The sequence below is a fragment of the Corticium candelabrum genome, chromosome 1 (genome assembly GCF_963422355.1).
Source record: "Corticium candelabrum chromosome 1, ooCorCand1.1, whole genome shotgun sequence".
NCBI lineage: Eukaryota > Metazoa > Porifera > Homoscleromorpha > Homosclerophorida > Plakinidae > Corticium > Corticium candelabrum.
The window spans coordinates 2,321,296-2,333,795 of record NC_085085.1 but is presented as its reverse complement, the minus strand read 5'-3'; the positions used below and the strand labels follow the sequence as shown (position 1 = coordinate 2,333,795).

The 12,500-nt window shown below is 37.1% G+C and overlaps 4 protein-coding genes across 4 annotated transcripts in view; 1 reads left to right on the top strand and 3 right to left on the bottom strand.

The window, feature by feature from the left end:
* Positions 1-1,106: 1,106 nt before the first annotated feature.
* Positions 1,107-4,767, top strand: LOC134187361 (glutamine amidotransferase-like class 1 domain-containing protein 3, mitochondrial). Its single transcript, XM_062655482.1, has 8 exons — positions 1,107-1,224; positions 1,284-1,336; positions 1,456-1,569; positions 1,877-1,996; positions 2,071-2,163; positions 2,226-2,259; positions 3,493-3,753; positions 4,473-4,767. Exons 1-7 carry the CDS (start codon positions 1,114-1,116, stop codon positions 3,742-3,744), a joined length of 777 nt encoding a protein of 258 aa, XP_062511466.1. The 5' UTR covers positions 1,107-1,113; the 3' UTR covers positions 3,745-3,753; positions 4,473-4,767.
* Positions 4,768-5,563: 796 nt separating this feature from the next.
* LOC134190378 (uncharacterized) lies at positions 5,564-7,290 on the bottom strand. Its single transcript, XM_062658834.1, has one exon. The coding sequence runs from the start codon at positions 7,114-7,116 to the stop codon at positions 5,899-5,901; it is 1,218 nt and encodes a 405-aa protein (XP_062514818.1). The 5' UTR covers positions 7,117-7,290; the 3' UTR covers positions 5,564-5,898.
* Positions 7,291-7,975: 685 nt separating this feature from the next.
* Positions 7,976-10,251, bottom strand: LOC134183551 (nucleotide exchange factor SIL1-like). Its single transcript, XM_062651133.1, has 2 exons — positions 8,994-10,251; positions 7,976-8,459 (listed from the first exon to the last, which is right to left on the bottom strand). The coding sequence occupies exons 1-2, from the start codon at positions 10,145-10,147 to the stop codon at positions 8,153-8,155; spliced, it is 1,461 nt and encodes a 486-aa protein (XP_062507117.1). The 5' UTR covers positions 10,148-10,251; the 3' UTR covers positions 7,976-8,152.
* A 301-nt stretch (positions 10,252-10,552) lies between these two features.
* LOC134181824 (complement receptor type 1-like) overlaps positions 10,553-12,500 on the bottom strand; it is a 12,042-nt gene continuing 10,094 nt past the window's right edge. The window contains exons 11-13 of the mRNA XM_062649095.1: positions 12,314-12,493; positions 12,006-12,239; positions 10,553-11,013 (exon numbers count right to left, since the gene is read on the bottom strand). Coding sequence (XP_062505079.1) covers positions 10,703-11,013; positions 12,006-12,239; positions 12,314-12,493 — 725 coding nt within the window. The 3' untranslated portion in view covers positions 10,553-10,702. The remainder of the gene's footprint in view (positions 11,014-12,005; positions 12,240-12,313; positions 12,494-12,500) is intronic.

Sequence of the window (12,500 nt, the reverse complement as noted above, 5' to 3'; positions counted from 1 at the left end):
AAAATATAATCAATAAAAAATGAAAAAATAAAATATTTAATGTATAAAATGTATAAAATATAATTAATAAAAAATAAAAATAAATAAATAAAATAGATAAATAAATAAATAAATAAAATAAATAAATATAATAATAAAATTAAAGTAAATAAAAATAATTAATATGTAAATAAATTAATAAAAAGTAACTAAAATATTTAATCTATAAATTAATAAAATATAATCAATAAAAAAATAAAATATAATTAATAAAATGTTTAATTTATAAAATATATAAAATATAATTAATAAATATAAAATATTGAAAATATAATCAATAAAAAAATAGAAGAAATGAAATATTTAATCTATAAAATATTAAAAATATAATCAATAAAAAATAAAAAAATAAAATATTTAATGTATAAAATGTATAAAATATAATTAATAAAAATAAAAATTAATCAAAATAAAATAAATAAATTAAATAAATAAATACAACAAATTCTTGCATTGCCAATCCAAAAACAGTAATCGTAAACAAAAAGACTCTTTTCTGTACAATACGGTTGGCAATTATAAGTATGTAGACGTTATTAATTAGCATAATCAACGATAATTTTTATAAATTATTTACAATATTTTTAATTTTAATTTTTAATATATTTCTAATATCACATAGATTTAGTTTATTTAATTTATTTAATTTATTTAATTTATTTAATTTATTTAATTTATTTAATTTATTTAATCTATTTAATTTATTTAGTTTATTTAATTTATTTAATTTATTTAGTTTATTTAATTTATTTAATTTATTTAGTTTATTTAATTTATTTAGTTTATTTAATTTATTTAACTTATTTAATTTATTTAATCTATTTAATTTATTTAGTTTATTTAATTTATTTAATTTATTTAATTTATTTAGTTTATTTAATTTATTTAATTTATTTAATTTTTTAATGTATTTCTAATATTACCTAAATCTAATTTACTTACGTTTAGCTATTAATTGTACTTACGAACGAGCTGCTTCGATTGTCTAAAAATGTTAACTGCAAACGCAATCGTGCAAAGTAAACAGTATAATTAATCAATACTACTTAAATGTCCGCGCATGCGCCTGAAACAATGGCGAGTTTGGGTCGAATGTCTTGTTTCCTGTTCAGATCGGCACGTCAAGTGTCGCCACGAAAGCTACTAAGTTCAACCGCACGTGTCGAATCTAATAAAGTGGCTATGGTACAGTAGGAGTTGCGTGCACTGGCTTGCAGCGCTCATCGGTCACGTGACTTGTGTAGGTTTTGTCCGGTTGTGGCGTTTACGACGGCTCAGAAATCGTCGAAGCTTCCGCGTACGTACGCATTACGCATGCAGTAGAGAGACTCTTCGATCAACGTTTCTGATGGTTGACTGTCTGCACGTGTGCGACAACGTTTGGAACCGCGAGGCTAGGTAGTGTGTTTGTTTCAGTTGTTGGATACACTTGAGTCGTGCAAACTGTGACGTCAATTTCTTTGCTCCTGATGTCGACCAGATGCATGTGGTTGATCACGTGACAGGTCAACCAGTGGAAGGAGAGCAACGGTATGTAGACAATGTAACATTGTAGCAATCATTAATTAGTTATTTTGAATTTTAATGATTTCAAGTTAATTAATAAACTTGAAATAATAAAAATTGGTAATTATTATTAAATTAATTATTAATTTCAATTATTAATATTGTTATGTAATAACAACTTTATTGATATCAATAACTTTAACCACAACACTACTGGCAACACACTGCTACTATGTCTTTAAATATTAACGTTAATAGTTAATTAGTAATTAATAAATATTATTAGTTATTATTAATTAGTATTAATAAATTAACCCGATAATTATTTTAGGAATGTCGTGTCAGAGTCTGGTCGCATAGCTCGTGGTGTTGTTCACCCACTGTCTCAGATCGATGATTCGTCGTACGATGCCCTAGTCTTTCCTGGAGGATTTGGAGCCGCAAAAAATCTGTTACGAATTTTTCTATTTTTATTTTTAATTACACACAATAATAATAATCGTGTTTGTTATCTGCACGTTGTAGTTCTTCGTTTGCAGTTGATGGTGATCAGATGAACGTCAATGCTGACGTGGAACGAGCCATCAAGATGTATCACGATGCAAGGAAGCCGATTGGGTAGCAAAGTTATGATCACGTGACTTTTTGTGTCTTACAAATGTGTGTATGTGTGTATGTAGATTGTGCTGCATTTCTCCAGTCCTAGTTGCAAAGGTTTGTAGTGTTTTCGGTTAGTTCTTTGTGTTAGAATCTGATGTCAAACTAACACATTTTTAGCATACCCTGAAAGGAGAAATTTGTGCATGGGGATTCGTGTGATTGAAGCTCATTGCACAATTAAATTTCATGCATAAGTTTTTCCTTGCGCATGCTCAGTACCAAACACTTACTAGCCTCATGCCTAGTGCGCCGTGTCTCATGACCCAAACAACTCCAGCCACAAGATGTGTGACAGTGTCATCTAGTGTCTTTGCTTCATCCATCTTCTGAGGACAGGGAAGTGTTTGTGCCACCTATTGCTGCCACTGGCAGTCTATCTACCAGCGACGTTTACATAGCAGTTGCCATGCAGCTGAGAGGTGGACGGAGATGCCTTGTTATTGCACGAATAGTAATGTCCACTAAAATCGCACGACTTTATTCTCACATGATTTTCTTCTTTTGCTCAGGGTATCTGAAAGACAGCCTAATGTACACAATGTGTACACTTATATGCATGTTAGATGACACAATTAATTTAAAAACTCAAATGCAGGAGTGTGGTAGCCTTGTTCCCAGACGTTCGCCTCACTCCTTTGTGCAGTGCTCACACGTCACATGACTAGGCTGATACACGAACGCTGCACAGAGGAGCGAGGCGAACGCCTGGGGATGAGGCTAGTGCAGCATGGCAAGAATACTGGCTGACAGCATTTGTTTACAACTTACCGTTTCTTGTCAAATACTAGCAGTGTCCGGTGTAGATGTATTCACTACAAAAACATGGTTTCAGACTGTGACTCCATAGTTGATATCAAACCACAGTATTTAGTTGATAATAGTGTAAACAGTAAGCATTAATTACTGAATTTGGTATTAGAGTCTGGTGAGACTATAGGGAATTAATTGATAAAGATGGCCAATAATTTTAAGTAATTAATTAATTAATTAAGATATATATTATATAATAATGGATTGTGGATCAATTTGACACACTTAGTTGTTTTCTCATTTTATGATTAAGATTAATTTATTAAGATATATTTATTAATTAATTATCATATATTAATTAATTAATTAAGATACAATAACGGATTGTGGATCTACTTGTTATAGTCTCGTGTAGCCAGCCCCTTACTCCATCCTCATGCCGTGCATGAATGTTGCGGGCGGGGTTAAGGTCTGGCTACGCGAGACTATATTTGTCACTCGTACTTGTTTTCTCATTTTGTCATTTATTGTTCTTAGGTATTACCGGGGTGCTCTGTCACTGTTGGTCACAACACTGAGGAAGATGGCAAGTGGCCATATGCCTCCACAGCTGAAGCCATCGATAAAATGGGATCGCAACACGTCGTGAAGGATTTGAACGAAGCACACATCGACGAGAAAAATCTTATAGTGACGTCACCTGCATTCATGTGTAATGCCAAACCTCATGAGATCTATGAAAGTGTTGGTGCAATGATTACTGCTCTTATGGCATTGATAAAGAAGTGACGAAACGAGGTCATTCTGGTATTTATTTATTAACTATTTTTAAATTTTTTATCTATTCTCAATTTTTACTTATTTGATTTTTTATTTCACATTTAAAATTTTTTTTTAATTTTCTATTTATTTTAAATTTTTTATTGAATATTTTTCTAATTATTTATTTATTATTTTAGTTTATATATTTTTTTAATTTATTTTTAGTTTTATTTTTCATTTCAGACTTTTAAATTATTTATTTATTTTCTATTTTTTATATATTTTTTAGTTTTTTTATTAATTTATTAATATTATATTTTATATTTTTAATATTTTTATTTTAAATTGTTTATTATTATTTTTTATTTATTGGATTTTTCAGTTTAGATTTTTAAATTATTTATTAACTTTTAAAAAATTTAATTTTTATTTTAATTAAGTTAAATTGTTTATTTAATATTTTTAATTACTTATTTATTTTTAATTTTTTATATATTTTTTAATTTTTTTCTTTATTTTCTATTTTCTATTTTAGATTTCAAATTATTTGTTTATTTTTGATATATTTTTTTAGTTTTTTATTAATTTTTGTTTTTTAATTTATTTATTTTTTTTTAAATTTTTTATTTGTTTATCTTTTTTAATTATTTATTTATTTTTAAATTTTCTTATTTGTTTATCTTTTTAATTTTTTTTTAATTTTTTTTAATATTTTTAATTATTTATTTATTTTAATTTTTTTGTACGTGTCACAGGATTGTCGACTTGTTATTCAAACATGGAGCGACTGTTTCATTTTGTAACGTAATTCAGATTAGATTTATGACTAAGAATGCAAACCGTCATCAATAAACCTGCCCAACAATTGTCTACACTGTTTTCAAAGGATGTGCTTTAGAATCCATTTATACCATCCATTGTATCCAACATGAATTGATTAATTGATTACTATAAATTTATTATAATAATTATATATATAAGTAATTAATAAATTAATGTCAATCTAAGATGAATTTATTAATTAATTATTATAATAATACAATAACTTTATTAAAAATTACAGTCGGGTGTCACTTATCCACCCCCTCCACCCCCTCTACCCCTCCACCCCCTCTACCCCCTCTACCCCACCCCCCCCCCCACCCCCTCTACCCCTCCACCCCCTCTACCCCTCCACCCCCTCTACCCCCTCTACCCCTCCACCCCCTCTACCCCTCCACCCCCTCTACCCCTCCACCCCTCCACCCTTCCACCCCCTCTACCCCTCCACCCCTCCACCCCTCCACCCCTCTACCCCCTCTACCCCCTCTACCCCCTCTACCCCCTCCACCCTCTCTACCCTCCACCCCCTCTACCCCCTCACCCCCTCTACCCCCTCAACCCCCAACCAAGCGAAACACAGCCCTGTCCAATTCTGGAAAGTCAGAATCCCGCATCGAGCAACGTTTCTTCGTGCAGTCTCCGCTTTCAAGTTGTACTTGAAACTTCTCCGACTTCAGAATGTCTTGCACTGCATGCAAGCTGTCGGACGACCAATTCCAAACTGCCGGTGCGAAAAGCCCTTCTTCCTACAGTACCAAGCTGGCAAATTTCCAGCTTCTGCTCAATGTTGAGCACAACTCTCTTGCGCTTTGCTGCCTTTTGAGTAGCCATTGCGAGAAGACACGCTTGAACTATGTACGCAGCTGACCAGCCACGTGATCCACGTGCAAGCTTGACGTGTGGGATAACCGGCGTGCTGGATAAGTGACACACGACTGTATTCAATAATTAATTAATCGTTAATTAATTAATGGATAAATTAATAATTATAATAAAATAACTTTATTATAATTAATTATGCGTACTAATTATTTAATCAATTACTGTTGACAAGACTAATCAGACTCAGTCAGACAATCAACACAAATATGTAATAAATACGTAATATAGTTGACACATAAATAAATACAACCATAAGTGATAGTGCATACATAAATAATTAATTAACATTATCCACGTGTTCAAACAGCAGAGTGTCTAGCAGCACACTCCACGTGTTTTAGCATATGTGCCAAAAACACGTGGTAAAACACATAGAGCGAGCACGAGGAGTGGACTGGGTGTAGGAGTCTACATCGTTCACTCCTCACATGCAAGTAACACAAAAGTCTCTATCATTTGTGATGCCACTCGTGTATACTATTGTATTGAATACTCGAGATGTTGACTTCCTGAAGGATTCTCGACGATAATCTTGAGTGTGGCAGTGCCCGAGCTTGACATTACACCGGACGCCGTATATCCATTCCCGATATTGATTTTCAACGACCAACAATCGTCTCCCTTCTTGAGCTTGCTATAACCCAACGTCTCATACATCTTGTTGCCAGACTTGAGTCGTCTCGTACGACTCAGTGCTCTATACATTTCGCTGTCGGCCTTCGTATCGGCAGGAAACAGCCCCACGTTCCATTGATTGTTGAACAAATTGTAATCAAATGGGACACTAAACAAGATGCCTAGCGTCTCGCCTCGTGATGTATCATATGCGATGACTCCCACAGCTCCACACGCTACAGGCCCCTTCGTCTTTCTGCTGCTATACAACAGAGTGTGGCCGTCGGCGATTTTACCCGGCAAGACGACATCCGATGTCCCAGACAGAAAGTAGGCATTCTTCGCTTTCCATGTAGCTCCACTCTTGTTCAACACTCCGATTCCAATCGAACGAACAACAGCAGCAAACGACTCAAGTACATCATCGAGGACAGTCACACCGAGTTGAATCCCCGGACTCAGACTGGACAACTGTAATGACGTCAGAGCCGATGGCAATAATCCGGGACTCGTCGGTCGCAGCTGCTGGTCGTTGTGGAGATCGACATGCAGTGTGGCATTCGACGAGCTCGACATGACCCCTCGAATGCGAATCCCACACGTCAAGTTCTCCTCCCCGATGTCTCGCCATTCGTCATTCCCTTTCATCGCATCAGCCGTATAGTACAACTCTCTGTACATAGCATAGTCGGCATCCCTCCTTCCCTCATACATCTTGACATTCCACCAATTCGTGTAGAGAACATAATCGAATGGCACACTGAACAAGATTGCAATCGTGTTGCCATTGTCTGTATCATACGTCACCACTCCGACTGCTCCTCTGGCTCGTGGACCTCTCGACTTGCGTGCACTGTATCTGAGATCTCCCTGCTGCTGGACCTCGTCCGGTGGGATGACGTCAGAAGTGCCGGAGTGGAAGTAGGCGGAGCGTCCGGTGAGGGCGTGGCTGCAACTGTTGAAGACTCGTATGGTGACGCTCCGACTTATTTGGTCGAGAGCTTGGAGTAGTAGATGGAGGATGGAGATAGAGAGGGAGAGGAAACTGACGACGGCGAGAGCTAACACGTAGAGATCCATAGAGACTGATGTCCCGTATGTTAGTGACCACGCCTACTGGTTGCTTATCCGCAATTGAATAGAAATATTTAGAAAATTAAAATGTTTTCATCACACACACACACACACACACACACACACACACACACACACACGAGACATTATTTAGTAATTTTACTATTCAGTCCATGACCACGCCTACTCAATGCTAATAAATTAGATGCATTATATATACAAATAAATTTAATTTTCATTACACAAAAATGTAACAAGTTTCAATATATGTGACACATTGTCTAGGCTGACAATTCTATGACTAAACATATGACCACGCCCACTCAGTAAGATGCTAGTGCAACAGCAATCAAATATAGTCAGGCTAAATGGATGCAGAGACATAGCTGGGCATGTTTTCCAGGTTGCCTATAAACCCCCCTAAAAGGTGGTCTAACCTAGTTGAGGCGGTCATGTTTGCTTCACAACTGAAACGACTTGAACAATACTCTGGCAAGAAATGAGGTGTCTGTAGCTAATTAATGGAGATATTATAGTATAATGATATTGATATTAATACAGTATCTGTTATCATCTTTTGGAGCTAATAACCTTCTTATCATTGATATCAACTGAAAACCCCAATAGGAAGTCTATGCCATTGGGATGCGACATTCAAAAGGCAATTTATTACACATACCAATACGTATAACCCTCTTGTAGTTGATATCAACTGAAAACCCCACTAGGAAGTCATTGGGATACGACATCCAAACGCAATTTATTACACCAAAATTAATTAATTAATATCAATATAACCCCCTGTCATTGATATCAACTGTAAACCCTAATAGAAAGTCCTGCCTAAGCCATCAGGATGCAACATTCAAACTTACTTTATTACACAAAAATGAATTAATTAATATCAATACAACACATGACACACGTTGTTTAGACTAACGACTTCAATGTCATGCTACTGCAACATCGCAGTACGTATAATGTGTATCACCATTCCCAATTTGATAAGAAAAATTGACAATAAATATCCTTTTCATTACACCTACAAAACGCAATCTCTAGATTCTTGGCACCAAACTAGCTGCTCTAGAAATTGCGTAATCAGCTCAACTAACGACTTATGATACTGATCTCTGTCACCAGCCAGACCTTTCCATCGTCTCCCAATGACAGTAAGCTGCTCGACAACATCAGCGTTTGCAAATTCGTTGCCACAAACGTGTACAAGCATCTGCATTGCCTGGAGAACCTTCTCACTGACGTCAGTGTCATCGGGCCTCAGAAGCTGAGGAACGAGTGAGCACCAGCCACTGGACACCAACTCGTGCAATAACTTCAAACCAAATTGGCTAGAAAAGATGCGAAGTTGTACACAAAATTGGTATGTGGATATGTCCAAATATTTTGAAGGTTGAATGACAATTTGTACAGCAGACGGTTGGTAACAGTGTGTAACAGTTTGAGTGTAGAAATTAATTATTATATAAAATTAAATAATTAATTAATAATTTATAAAAATTAATTAGTAATATATTTATTAATTTTAATAAATTATTAATTGATTTTTATAAATTATTAATTAATTTTAATAAATTATTAATTAATTAATACATTAGCTATTTAATCAATGTTAATAAATTTTGTAATTGAGTCAAGATGTGTGTGACAAGTCTGTAGCAAATTTGTAACAGTCTGAGTATAAAATAATATATTATCAATATATTATTAATATTAATATATTATTAATACATTATTAATATTAATATACTATTACTATTAATATATTATTAATATTAATGTACCATTAACACAAGCTACACCCAACTACGTCACACTGCTTGCTATGCTCCACACCCCCTACTGACCAAACACAACACACTCACCTGGTAATCTTAGTCTTCGCCGTCAAGACGCCCATTTGGCTGTGCTCTACCAACAAGTCAGTAACAAGAGTCAACGCCTTTAGAGACAACTTCTGGCAAGACACATGTTGTCCACATTCGTTGCTATCCAAGACACGAGTGAGGACGTCCACACCGCCTAACTTCAGTAGTTCCTCCTGTGCCGGTTGATACTGTCGTACGGCAGACGACACTGCAAACATCACTCGTTTTCTCGTCGTCTCGTCTGCCTCGACTCTCAGTCTTTCCAACAGCAATCGCAACGTTTGATACGCCAGACACTCGGACTGCACTCGCACATTGCTCTGCGCAGCGGATCCTAACACAACGGCCGATGCGCGTCGTATCTCGACGTTTGAGTCGTTCAGACATCGTACGACCAACACAAGTCCACCGATGATATTCAGATCTCGTGCGTTGTCTATCTGATGCACGTAGTATTCTAATTCGTTGAGAGCGTGTAGCCGGTCGTCGTCGCTCGAACTCTCATCCGCCAATATACCAACATGCTGTGCCATGATCTCCACTTCCGATCTCATCTTCAATCCCAAAACTTCGAAAACTTCCTCCATCTCTTTGACGCTTAATCGTTGTTGACGATCTCGACTTCTATCCGGCAGAGCAGGCGGAAGCGACATGATGCCGTCGTCGCTCTCCGATGGACTTTCGTCTTTTATTTTCCGCAGTGCCTCTCTCGCCTGCTCGAATGTAAACGCTTTTCTCTTTGTGTTGATTATTCCTTGTCTCTGTCCACGACCCACACTCATCGATTCGTCGTCCGTTTGTCCACCACCACCGATTTCCATCATCTCTGTATTCTTCCCTCCGTCTTCCGGGTCTAGTAGTTTTGCCTCTTTGTGTCCCGTTGCTAGATTCATTCTGATGTGAAGTCCCGGAGGTACCGCTTGGTTCTCACCAACCGTCTGCCATTCATTGGTGGGAAGAAAAGCCTCAAGGTCGTCAGAGTCGAGCTCTTCGCTGCTCACATCGACTTCTTCGCTCTTGTCTGTGATGTCCTCCTCATTGACTGTGGCGTGTTCTTGTCGTGAACGGCAATTAGTGAAGTTTAGTGACAAAATGATGAGGAAAATGGTTGTTGTGAAGCTGGGGGTTGAGATACGTTTAGACATCGTCATGGGCTCGTTTCAGAGAATGAATTGAACTTAGAAACTGTAATCATTACACGTGTCTGTAAACCATTCGCGAATTGTTCTCTCAAGAACACGTCACAAAATATTAAATCCGGGACATTGCTTTTTAGTCGGGACATTGTTTTTTAGTGTCACGTGTCGACTTAACTCTGCTCTTGAAAACGTTATTGGGATAACATTATTAAACGAGTGTGCTGTCCTCCTAGGTTCCATCAATCGTTAGATCTGCTGTGTTACGTTTTAACTCAACAATGATGACGATGACGAAACTGTAGCGTCAAGCCTAACGCGCGTTACAAAAAGTGACTTCTTTAATATTTAGACTAATTAATAGACTATTAAATAGTTAATTAGATTACTAGTACTAATACTATTGAAACCAACGAATCATTAGGTCTAGGAATCACACCAACTTTTCATATTTTTTGTTAATAATTTGCAAATCGTTTACGGTAGCTACCTATAGCGTACATTACACTCGTCCAGTAGCTACATCCGTCATGAAATCATAGCCAATCTCCAAGTCAACAATTGCAACAATCAGCAAGCATCAGTCTCTTTCACAAAGAACTTGCTGGGAAGTGTCAAAGTGATGTAGTCCTCCTTCGTCTGACCGACATGAACAGCAATTTTATAGAATTTCCCTCTTGCCAACGAAGGACACAAACATCCGTTTGAATCCTTCTCACGAACAATAAGTCGAACGACAGCTTTGCCAAGAGAATTTCGTAACACCTTGCGTTTTCCTTCTGACAAGGCAGTAGAAAAGTAACAAACAGAGACCAGTCTTGCCTTATAGACCACATCCACGTCTTTCGTCGTTTTGTCTGAAGTCACCTTGAGCACGACACCTGCCACACATCGTGCACACGTGGTCAGTCACATGCAGTGCATTCACCTAATACTTGTTACTGTAAACGACAAATATTCGTTGTGTAGCAATTTGGTCCTGAAAAATTTCATCACTCAGCAGCAGCTAGTACTGTAGTACAGTTCAGTATCACTACGTATATGGTAGTGATGTGTGGGTACAAAGCACCTGGTTTTCTAGCTAAGAGGCGTCTGGTGCTTTGTCCATCCAACACTTGAGCACCGCGCTGTGGCTGGATATGGTACTGTAATGCAGCGATGTGTAGTAACGTTCACAAGTACAGTAATAGTAGCATATCTTTCCTACTACCACAATACATTAGACTATTGTATTGGAGGAAAGCATCTCGTAATGCACTAGACTATTGTATTGGAGGGATGCATCTCAGAATGCACTAGACTATTGTATTGGAAGGATGCATCTCACAATACACTAGACTATTGTATTGGAGGGACGCATCTCACAATGCACTAGACTTTGTATTGGAGGGATGCATCTCACAATGCACAGACTATTGTATTGGAGGGATGCATCTCATAATACACTAGACTATTGTGTTGGAGGGAGGCATTTCACAAAACACTAGACTTTGTATTGGAGGGATGCATCTCACAATACACTAGACTATTGTATTGGAAGGATGCATCTCACAATACACTAGACTATTGTATTGGAGGGATGCATGTCACAAAACACTAGACTATTGCATTGGAGGAATGCATCTCACAATACATTTACTGTATAGTACAGTACTGACTTGAGTAGCATTTGGTAGTACGAGAGTAAATCAGTGTACCAGACAACAAGTGTCTCGGACTCCAGCACAGCTTCTACACGTAGAACTAGCACAAAAATTTTGTCGGGTATTTAATTTCATCAAAAATGTTTTGACAACAAAATTTTTTTACAGTATTCAATTTATGATTTCCGGTTCGTCAGATATATTTCACTGATTTTAGTAGTAAAACGTACCTGTCATGCCCAGTTGCTTTGCATCCATGAACTTAAGTTTGGACGAGCACGAGCAAAGCGAGTCGCTTCTAGCACAAGCCATCTCACACTGTTCGATCGTCTTGAAGTTGTTCTCGTTGCCAAAGCAACCGTTGTATTGGAAACCTTCACACCGTCCTGTCGCCAGGTTGTAATAGAATCTCGAAGAGGGAACAAGGCAGCGGCCATCGTCTCTCGGTTGTTGACAAATATTCGCTGTGTATACATAATGTGTACAACGACATGCATGTAATCATGCAGTGTACATGCACACTTTGTTGATATCTAACCTTTAGTACAAGTTGACTGACAGTCTTCAATAGTATAGAAGCTATTTCTTTGTCCGTAACACTCTCCGTGGAAGTACTTCTCGCATCTTCCTGCAGTCGAGTTGAACCAGAATCGAGCGTGGAACAGACGACAGTTGACACCAGGTGGAGCCTGCGGTCTCTCGGAGTAACAATTCGCACCTGCCCA